The sequence below is a fragment of the Otolemur garnettii genome, unplaced genomic scaffold (genome assembly GCF_000181295.1).
Source record: "Otolemur garnettii isolate 467f Iridium unplaced genomic scaffold, OtoGar3 scaffold00026, whole genome shotgun sequence".
Classification (NCBI taxonomy): Eukaryota; Metazoa; Chordata; class Mammalia; order Primates; family Galagidae; genus Otolemur; species Otolemur garnettii.
The window spans coordinates 20,048,325-20,060,000 of NW_003852421.1; the positions used below are offsets into that span (position 1 = coordinate 20,048,325).

At 39.4% G+C, this 11,676-nt stretch overlaps 1 protein-coding gene across 1 annotated transcript in view; it reads right to left on the reverse strand.

Moving 5' to 3' along the window:
- GPLD1 (glycosylphosphatidylinositol specific phospholipase D1) overlaps positions 1-11,676 on the reverse strand; it is a 58,195-nt gene that overhangs the window by 25,100 nt on the left and 21,419 nt on the right. The window contains exons 8-11 of the mRNA XM_023512290.1: positions 3,491-3,598; positions 3,238-3,265; positions 3,003-3,142; positions 122-187 (exon numbers count right to left, since the gene is read on the reverse strand). Of these exons, the coding sequence (XP_023368058.1) occupies positions 122-187; positions 3,003-3,142; positions 3,238-3,265; positions 3,491-3,598 (342 nt within the window). The remainder of the gene's footprint in view (positions 1-121; positions 188-3,002; positions 3,143-3,237; positions 3,266-3,490; positions 3,599-11,676) is intronic.

Sequence of the window (11,676 nt, forward strand, 5' to 3'; positions counted from 1 at the left end):
CCCTCCTTCCCTTTGTCTGCTCTTCTCTTCCCCCACCCCCTCCCTCCTTCCCTTTGTCTGCTCTCCCCTTTCCCCACCCCAAGATATTCTTTTTTTATGAAAAAGTTTAGAATCTACTTACCCCTGGGTATTGTTTTTCTGGCCACTGCATGTAATGAACAGAGGGTTCTCAGGTAGATTACAACCACTGGAAAAATAGTCAAATGAATTAAGCATTTTTCTACCTTCTTTTTCAAGCATGAATTTCCCTGAGAGTCAGTAATATACTTCAACCATGTCCAAAAGGCTTAAAGTGCTCATAACCTAACTATGCAGCACCAATTAAAAGCCAAGTCCTCCTAGACAAGGGTGGATAGACTGCTGCTTGTGGTATTATGGTAATACGGGCAGCCCCACGCAACCCAGCCCCCAGATTCACAGCAGTCCTCCTCCCTTTTGCTGAGCTGCTCCATGGGGACATGAAATATCTCAGAATTAGAGACAATGGTAGAAACTGGTTTGCAATTACATCACCTTCTCCCCAGTTATGCCCATTAATGCCCAAATATGTCTGAAGTTCTCAATTTCATTTCTTAAAAAAATTCTATAAATTCAATAAATAAATAGGCAATGAAGTATCCCCTTTTACAAGTGGAAAGGCTTCCAAGAATGTAAGGGATGAACTGTTTTGAGTAGGGGCTTGCCCCTAAATCTGAACAGAAGCATCAAGGGAGTGGGCATTGACTCTAGAAGAGTATTTTGGAATGAAAACTATTTTTAAGGAAAAGAAGATTTATATGGAGGTCATGAGGGAGGCTCAGGATAGTCCAAAGGCAGTTAGTATAGCCCATAAGGATGAAAAAAACTAGGTGCAGAAAAGGAATTTAGAAAGGAGGTGGGAAGAAGCTGGAGGCAAACTTCTCCTGTCAAAATCTTCCTTTGGAGCCAGCTTGGAACTTCTTTCTTTGAATCCTCTTTTCTCCCCCACCCCCAGGATGCAGAAGGCAGTCTCACAATATTAGTGTTTTTGCAAATGTGTAAATGAGTGTATTTACAAATACATTTTGAGGTAAGGAAAGTTCTGGGAATGTAATTACCACTATTTCATTGTCTCTTTAGGAAAGTACACCCTGAGCCCCACATAACATAAATGAGCTTCGTAAGATAACCTATTCCTATTAAGTTGGAAATACCTGTTATTATGAAAATATTTATATTTTTCTTTTTGTCATGAATTTGTGTGGTTTCTCTCTGGAGTCTTCTCCAAACTTCTCAAAAATTCCTGTAAGTTCTAACAAAGTTTTCTTTGTATATGTGTGTAAACAAGCAGTCAACTCATGGAATTTTATGCCTTGGCAAACTGAGATAGGGAATCAAAGACAAGAAATATGTTACTTGTCAATTATTTCTCCCTAATTAAAGAGTAAGGGCCAGCTATGCACCTTTCCTGAACTAATTGGAGAACCAAACCAAAAGCAAACACTAAAAATGGTTTTCCAATTTGAAGATTGTCACACATGGGTTACATAAAACAAGTAAATGCAGGTCATTCTCTCCAGCGAAGCCATGTGTTATGAATCCTTCCAATATAAACTTAACTCCCCTCTAATAATAATTTTAATAATAGTAGCCAACATTTACTGAGTGCTTACTACAAGGTAAGCTTTTTACATGAGTGATGTCATTTACTCCTCACAAAAATCCTCTAATAAAAATAGTATTACTGTCCTCATCTTACAAATGAAGAGACTAAGGCTTAGAGAAGTTTAGCAACTTGTTCCAGATAACTCAGTAGTGAGTGGCAGGACTCTCAAATTCCAAAGCTCATCCTCTCTACAAGCATGCTAGCGTGCACCTAAAAACCCGCAACCACAGAACGAAGGCATGGAGATTTTACTTGAGGTTTATTTCACTGTTACAAATGGCACTCAGATGTTTTATCCCTGCCAAATTGTTACTCATTGAGTCTTAAAAACAAGTTTACTATATACAAAGCTGAGGTCAAATTTATTATCAAAAGGAATTTGGTTTCGAATCATCAGGATATATAATTATGGTTAACATTATTTAAATACTAGCAAATGTTTATGGGAACAAACACTAGTGTGGCCTCCCAAGCACAAAGAAGCTTCTTTCTAATTGCTGGTGACACAGCCTAAGCTTCTGGTGCTGTGCCAATGTCCCACTGTTTTCATACTCAAGCCTGCACCCCAACCCAAATGAGTCCTCAGGGGAACATTAGCACCCCAACATCTAGAGTCTATGAGAGCCTAACGATCTGCTACAGCTGGGAGTGGGGACAATCCAGTCTACCCTGATGTACAGTTGCTCTAACTCTCTGATTCACACCTGCCCTGAGCATGGTCAAGAAGAGAAGCAAAGGAAATGAGATTGAGTAACTGTCCTATCTGGGTGAGATGTCAAATTTCCACAGAAAACTGTGCTTTATAAGTGCATTTATTTCTGATACTATTCTGGAGTGTGTGTTTAGGGGTATGTGCATGGGGTTCTGTTTACATCTGTTTTAAACCCTCAAACCCTGAGAGGTCACGTGGGGTGGAGGGATGAGTCACCACAAACCTGTTGCTACAGTAAGAACACAGTGGCAAAGCCACCCTGAAGCCTCGGAGAGCTGTACTCCAGCCCCCAGTATGGGTTTTGCCAAAAGTACTTCAGTCCTTCCTGTCTGCACCATTTGTCACAGATCAAAAATTCTGCAATATCTATCTCTCTATTGCTAAAACATCAGAAGCATTAAGCCAGCCAACCGGATGGGGCTAGTCAAGTTGTTGTTGTTGCTGCTGCTGCTGTTTTTGAGACAGACTTTCATACTCTGTTGCCCCAGGCTAGACAGTCAAGTTTTTGAGATGACTGAGTTTCCATTCTTTTCCTTCTTAAATAGGTTAAGAAAGCACATCATGAAATTTTTTGGTTTTGTTTATATTTGATCAGTTGAAAAACCCAACAATTATGTTGGGAAATGAGGTGGAGAGGCAGGAGCTATACCTAGAGCAATAATTTACCTGGTCCCATTCTCTAGCATGAAGCTTGTTAGACGATAAATATTTGTGGTCCAAAATGCCATATCATCCAGTCCTCCAAGGAAATACTCTTGGAATTGCTCTACCAAAAACGGGGACTTGGTAGAGTAAGTGGGATAAAGCTTTGACAGAGAGAAAGAAAAATAAATCAATAAGGAGCTTTCCCTGGTATTTTTATAATCCTTTAAACTAAGATTTGGAAGAATGAGGCCTTTACCTTAGAAACAGCCAACATTTCACCATGCCTGTAATACAAACAGTAATTTTAACTATAAGTCAAAGTTTCTAACAGAGAAATGAAACAAATAGTGACAAAAAAATTCCATCTACTCACAGGCACTAACATGCACTGCCTTTGAATAAGCAAAATTCATAAAACCCAAATCCACTCTCAGGAAATTAAAACATGAAAAGTGTGCCAAGGAAGTCACAATAAAATCAGGCCAAACTTTCCACTAGGTTACACTTACATTTCCAAGAACTGAAGGTAAGAGCACTCAACAATTACATCTTTGGTGATGGCTTTGTGACCATAAAGTTTCTCATAAATTCCCAGTAGATCTTTGACAGGCACATACCTGAAAACACAGAATAAAAGAAGAGCTGTTGGCTCGGCGCCTATAGCTCAACCGGCTAAGGCGCCAACCACGTACACCTAAGGTGGCGGGTTCGAATCCAGCCCAGACCCGCCAAACAACAATGACAGCTGCAACCAAAAAATAGCCGGGGGTTGTGGCGGGCGCCTGTGGTCCCAGCTACTTGGGAGGCGGAGACAGGAGACTCGCTTGAGCCCAGGAGTTGGAGGTTGCTGTGAGCTGTAATGCCACGGGACTCTACCCAGGGGGACAGCTTGAGGCTCTGTCTCAAAAAAAAAAAAAAAAAAAAAGAAGAGCTGTTTTGATTCTGAAGTTGAAGACTAAGCAGCACCGGGTGCCGCCAGTTACTCCATGATTATATATCAGGCACCATACAAAGCTCTTTACATACACTGGATATTTAATCCTACCAGGAACCTAAGATGGTTAGTATTAGTATATTCCATTTTTAAGAGGAAACTAAAGCAAAGAAAAGCTAAATAATTAATCCAATGATGCAAAGGAAACAATTGGTCCCTTAATCAAATATTGATGAAAATACACTCAGAGATTTGAAACTATAAAGTATAAAACGAGTTCTTAATTTTGTGAATTCAGGATTTAAAAAGCAATTTAAAGTAGATTCATTCTCTTGAGTTGAATTTTTCTCAAGAATAATTTTAAAAACACCAAAAATGGCTCCTCACCCCATCATCTTAATTTCAGAGTAGAGTGAAAAGAATTCTAAGTCAGGCTTTTGGTTCACAGATATTGGTCATTTCACTTGGAAGAAGAGCAGCATTTAAGAATTAAATTTATAGGCTTGGCACCTGAGGATTAGTGGCTAAGGGCGCCAGCCACATACACCGGAGCTGGCAGCTTCGAATCCAGCCTGGGCCTGCCAAACGACAATGACAACTACAACCAAAAAATAGCTGGGTATTATGGCAGATGCCTGTAGTCCCAGCTACTTGGGAGGTTAAGGCAAGAGAAATGCTTAAGCCCAAGAGTTTGAGGGTGCTGTGACCTGTGACGTCACAGCACTCTACCAAGGGTGACAGCTTGAAACTCTATCTCAAAAGAAAAAAATAATAATATTTATATGAAATCATCTTTTGTCTTAATTTTGACATCCTCAGAAGACACAAGACAAACATTACAACTAACAAAATCTGGTTTTAGTGTGTTTACAAGAAAGAAGTGATTGAAATGTTCATTTTTTATAGGAGCACTGGAACGGCTTTCCAAATAAAAATAGCTCAAAAGACTAGACAAAATAAAAATATATTTTTTTAATGAATCACTAAGCTAACAAAAAAGTAGAAATTTTCCAAAGGCCAAAAACTAATATAAACTAAAAACTTTAGGAGGTCAGGGGGTGAGAAAGCCAGTTTTCCCCTTGAGGACATCTGCCACACCCTGGGAACCTACAGGGATTGTGATGGCTGTATAGAACACAGGAGACAGAGCACAAGAGCTACCCACAGTGGCTGTCTCAGAGAAGATTCCTACATTCAACCTAGAACACGAAAGCCTCTTCTGCATGAGTATCAGCTAGAAGTAAACCAACATAAGAACAAGGACAGCATTGTTTTCACCTTGGCATTGGAGAAAAAAAAAAAATCTGTGTCCAGAATTAGTAACTACTAGTCAGTCCCACAAATGTTTTGTCCTGCCTTTGTGTCACTTGTGTAGTCTGAAAACTTCAAGGGTCGAATGTAACTTAAAAGGGTCCCAGGATAACAGTGCCTCAAGGCAACCTGCAGAAGCCAAGACAAAACCTCTTGGGACAAATTCAACTCTAACTTGAGCCCCAAGTAATTCAAGTGACACACAGTATAACCAATAGATGACCTGTATAACTAGTCATTTCAGATAAAGTAGACTTTAAGGTAGCAAGCATTATTAGAGATGAAGAGGGTCAACATACCATGGTAAGAGGATCAATTTTCCAGAAACGTCTGATTTCAAAATTGGATGTGCCTAACAATATACACGGGCTGTCCAGAAAGTATCCACCCATGTACTACGGAAAATAGAGACACACATGGCTAGATACTTTCCAGACAGCCCTCATATATTCAAAACATAGATAGCAAACTTTAAAAGAATTAGAACAACAAATTGAAAAATCCTCCATCACAGGGGGATATTTTTAAAACTAATTTTTCCCTCAATAATCATTAGATCCACTTGATAAAAAGTAAAAAATAAATAGTAATGCTTTCTTATTTATAGCTTACAAATATTTTGACTTAAATAGTAAATTTAATAAGTTAGAGCTAATAAGCATATACAAATCAAACCAAAAATCGGAAAATTAACATTCTTTTTAAGCATACATGGAATATTTATAAAAATTGAGCCTATTCTAAGCTATAAATCAAGACTTAATGGATTTCACAGGATCAAAAAATATATTAGGAAGAAAATAAATATGAATAGAAAGTAATATAATAGAGAAGAATAGAGCCAAATATTGATTCTTTAAAATAATAAAAGAAATGTTAAATAATATTAATTGTCAAAAAATATAAAACAAGGCAGAATAAACAACATGGTAACGAGAAACACAAATACAAATAAAACTTGAGGAAAAAGGGTAATAAAAGCATGTTATGAACAAATTTATGACAAAATGTTTAAAAACGTAGATGAAATAGAAAATTCCCAGAAAAATATAAAATTCCTTAAGAAGAAATTTAAAAACTATATAGTGCTGTAACCATTAAGGAAGTTTTAAAAAGTCCCTACAAAGAAAATAATAGTCCTATATAGCTTTACAGGCAAGTTCTACCAAACATTCAAGTCATCAGTATTCTAATATTACAAAAATTCTAGAGAATATAAAAAGAAAAAATAATCTCAGCTAATTTCATGAAGTCAGCATAACAAAATCAAACAAAGAAAAAGAATAAAGGAAAACTACAGTACAAACTCAACATATATATATATCCCAAATAGAATAGATGCAAAGAATACAAAAATGAAGGTGTATTATGACAAAAATGATTTTAGCTCAGAAAGTAAAGTTCGATTAATATTAGTATATTAGGGGCCAGGTGCATTGGCTCACACCTGTAATCCTAGCACTCTGGGAGGCCAAGGAGGGTGGATTGCCTAAGCTCAGTCACAGGTTTGAGACCAGTCTGAGCCACAGCAAGTCCTCATCTCTAAAAATAGCCAGGCTCTGTGATGGGCACCTATAGTCCCAGCTACTCAGGAGGCTAAGGCAAGAGGATCGCTTTTGCCCAAGAGTTTGAGGTTGCTGTGAGCTGTGACCCCACAGCACTCTAACAAGGGCAACATAGTAAGACTCTGTCTCAAAAAAACCCCAAAGCTGATAGGAGCATGTGTATAAATTGTGAAGACCATTTTGAAAAAGCAAAGTTAAATATATATAAGCCCTACGATCCAGCTATTCCTATTCTAGTGATGTTTACTCCAGAGGGATTCCCCTCTGGTACATGAATGTATGTATAAAAAATGTTCATACACAATACCATGTGTAATGCAAAAACACTTAAAATTACTTTTATGTGCATCCACATTAGAATGGAGTAATTTATTTTAGTATGTCCTTACAGTGGAGGACCATATAGGAGTGAAAATGAATGAATTAAAAGCTAAATAGATCAGTATGATTAAATCTCAAAAACATAATTTTGAGAAGTGTGTAGAAGAATACATACTTTGGAATTCCATTTATCTAAAGTAAAAACCCATATATTATAATAATTTGCATATGGATACATATGTATGTAGTAAAATTATAGAGAAAAGCAACAAAATGATTAACAGGAAACCTAGAATGTTGATTAGCCCAGGTGAGAGAAAAGGAAAAGTGATTATGAAGGAAAGACAAGGACCTTCTATAATGCCAGTAATGCTCTCTTTCTTAAGACGGGTAGTAGCTGCATAGGTGTGCATTCTTTGGTATAATTCACAATTTTTTTTTTTTTTTTTTTTGCAGTTTTTGGCCAGGGCCAGGTTTGAACCTGCCACCCTTGGCATATGGAGCTGGCGACCTACTCCTTAAGGCCACAGGCACTGCCTAATTCACAAATTTTTTAAAAGAATCTACTTGGACTATTCTAATCTGCAATTCTGCTTTTCAAAATTTACATAGGCAGAAGACTCCTAATTATAAAGTAAGTTCTACTTCCTACAAAAAAGAGTTGGGGGGGGCGGAGGTAAGATGGCGGACTGCCATCCAGAGGAAGAGTTAAAAGACAGAAGTTTGACAAGTAAGCTGATGGTTTGGAGCTGAGCCAAGAGAGAATGTTGAAGAACACATATCAACCCTGCTGAGAAGAGCTGCAACACCAAAGATACAAATAAAAGGTACTGAATCCATTGCCAAGCAGATGGGAGTTCTCTTCCCCATGAGAAGGGCTGGCAGTAAACTCCATATGAACAAGGGAGCAGAGTTCAAATGTCCTCCCATTCCATCCCACAGGAGAGACCCTCTAAAAACTGGATTTCGTACCCATACTAGGGTACCATGGCACTCTCCTGCTAGGCATAAAACTGTATATATTCTCTATCTGCACCTCTGAACTCCCAGCACTCCCCTCCACTCTCACCCTGAGCTCTGGAAGCCTGTCCCCAATGGAGTCCAGATTCTTGGGCATTTTCTCCAGAGGTGTGGACAGGGGAAGGGCTCTTGGTCAGCTGTGCTTATTCTGTGGCACGGGAGTAAGGAGAGGACGATCAGCTGAGAGGGAACCATGCAGGAGCAGTGGCAGTGCCCCCAGGCGTAGAATAACAGCAATGGTGGGAACACTAAAGCTCATGCCCCTGGGGTGGCTATCCCGGACAAACACACCCTGTCTCTCTGGGCAACCAGAGGAAGCCAGGCACCTTCTCTGGTGGCAGCTACTAGCAGACAGATCTGGGATGTGAGTAAAGAAACATGGGGACTAGAATATGGGTGCACAGAGCTGTCAGACTTCCAGGGAGGGGCCAAGCCAGAGGTCTGCTTTACTGAGGCTGAGACACACCTGGCCCCCAGGGGGTCATAGGTAAGACAAAGGTGGGCAGGCAGAGGCAGGAACTGACAGCTCAGTATGAGCTCCAACTGCTTGCCACTGCCCGGAACTGAGTCATGGTTTCTGTCACCTCAAGCAGCGTCTGATAACCAGGACAGAAACAAACTCTGTGAAGTTGTGCTGTTCTGCCAGCAACATCAATCAGGGGCAGAGCTGGAACTGAAGGAACTGCCTCACCTCCATTAAGCACCCAAGGTTGTCAGGCCTCACCTCCCCCTGCTGGATAGTGGCCAAGAAAGAGAACTGGCTGAGGAGACTAGATCTTTCTCTGACTCAGGCAGGCATAAACCCCTGGAGCATCTGCTCACTGGGGTGAACTGGGTCACAGCCCCAGCCCCACTGGAGTTACCAGTGACTGGGTGTGACAGAGATGTGAGGTGGGGAAGGAGGCATCAATATTCCCAGACTAATTTATTTGCTGGGTTGGTCCTTCTGAACTCACAGAGCACCGACGCCAGTCATACCTGAGCTGCCAGCAGTCCCCTGCTATCTAGTTGCCACAGACCTTTTGAACTCCCCCACCTGAGACCAGTGCTGACCGCGACAATTGATTTGGACCTCTTGAACTGGGCCAATCACCCGAGGACTATCCAAAGTGTTACCCTGGGTGTGTGGTTGTGGGAAGGTATGATTTTCATTTTCCAATTGTTGTCTGTGGGGGGCAGGGTGACATAATTGCTGGAATTTCTCCATAGCTGAGACTTCAACCCAGAGTAACTGATTTACTAGGGTAGAACAGAGATCAGCTGAAAATAAGACAGACTTAGACCCACCAAACCAAGGAGGCCCCCAGTTTCTCAGGCCATACCACTGTATGGGTCCTTGGCAAAGCTCTAAGAGAGAAGCCAAGCAGTGTAAATTAAGCATGGGGTGGAATCAGCAGAGAAACTCTGGTAACATGAATAACCAGAGTAGAACAACCTCCCCAAGGAAGGACATGGCAAATGCAACTGAAGACCCCATCCATAAACAGATGGCTGAGATGTCAGAAATCGAGTTCAGAGTCTGGATAGCAAATAAGATCAACAGATTGGATGAAAGGAGGGAATCAGAATTTCAAATTATTCAAAAGATGTCTCAAGAATTCAACGATTTCAAAGATAAAATGACCAAAGATTTGGACACATTGAGACAAGAATTTGCAGCTCTCAAAGATCTGAAAAATACAGTAGAATCCCTCGCTAATACAATAGAGCAGGCAGAAGAAAGGATCTCTGACATTGAAGATAAAGCTTTTGAACTCACCCAAGCACTCAAAGAGGAAGAGAAATGGTGAGTAAAATGGATCATTCTCTCAGAGAGCTCTGGGATAATTCGAAGAAAACTAATATTCGCTGTATAGGGATCCCTGAAGGTGACAAAGTTGCTTCACAAAACACAGAGGCTCTTCTTCATGAAATTATGCAAGAGAACTTTCCAGATAGGCCAAGATATTCTGAAATTCAGATAGCAGACAGTTTTAGAACCCCATTACGACTCAACCCAAACAAGACATCCCCAGGCACATCATAATTAACTTCACTAAAGTTAATGTGAAAGAGAAATTTCTAAAAGCAGCCAGACGTAAGAAAATCATAACCTACAAGGGGAAGAATATTAGAATGACTACAGATCTCTTTGCTGAAAACTTTCAGGCTAGAAGAGTGTGGTCATCAACTTTTAATCTCCTAAAACAAAACAACTTTCAACCCAGGATCCTGTATCCAGCTAAACTGAGTTTCATCTATGATGGACAAATTAAATACTTTAATGACATTCACATGTTGAAGAAATTTGCCATAACTAAACCAGCTCTTCAGGAAATTCTCAGACCAATCCTCCATGATGAACAGTGTAATCCTCCACAACAAAAGTAAACTCACTCAGAAACTTTTGATCAAATTCCAATTTACATAGTGGTGAAAGGATTAAAAATGTCCACTGGACTTTCAAACAACTCGAGATCTAAAATTTTACCAGGCTTATCAATATTCTCAATTAATGTGAATGGCTTAAATTGTCCTCTAAAGAGGAACAAGTTGGCTGACTGGATATAAAAACTCAGGCCAGATATCTGCTGCATATAAGAATCCTTAAAAGATGAATATAGACTCAGGGTGAAGGGATGGTCATCTATATTTCAGGCAAATGAAAAGCAGAAAAAAGCAGGTGTTGCAATTTTATTCCCAGACACAATAGGCTTTAAACCAACAAAAGTAAACAAGGACAAGGACGGTCACTTTATACCTGTTAAGGGTAATATTCAATATGATGAGATTTCAATTATTAATATTTATGCACCCAACCAAAATGCACTTCAATTTACAAGAGACACTCTAACAGGCGTGAGCAACTTGATTTCTTCCAGCACCATCATAGTCGGAGGCTTCAACACTCCTTTGGCAGTGTGGGATAGATCCTCCAATAAGAAGGTGAACAAAGAAATTTTAGATTTAAACTTAATCATCCAACATTTGGATATAACAGACATCTACAGAATATTTCATCCTAACAAAACTGAATACACATTTTTCTTATCAGCCCACAGAACATACTCCAAAATCGATCACATCTTAGGTCACAAGTCTAACCCCAGCAAATTTAAAAGAATAGAAATTATTATTCCTTGCATCTTCTCAGACCATCATGGAATAAAAGTTGAACTCAGTAACAACAGGAATCTGCAGACTCATACAAAAACATGGAAGTTAAATAACCTTATGCTGAATGATAGGTGGGTCAGAGACAAGATTAAGAAGGAAATTACAAAATTTTTGGAACAAAACAATAATGAAGACATGAATTATCAGCACCTCTGGGATCCTGCTAAGGCAGTCCTAAGAGGGAAATTTATAGCACTGCAAGCCTTCCTCAAGAGAACGGAAAGAGAAGAAGTTAACAACTTAATGGGACATCTCAAACAACTAGAAAAGGAAGAACATTCCAATCCCAAATCTAGCAGAAGAAAAGAAATAACCAAAATTAGAGCAGAATTAAATGAAATTGAAAATAAAAGGATTATAGAACAGATCAATAAATCAAAAAGTTGGT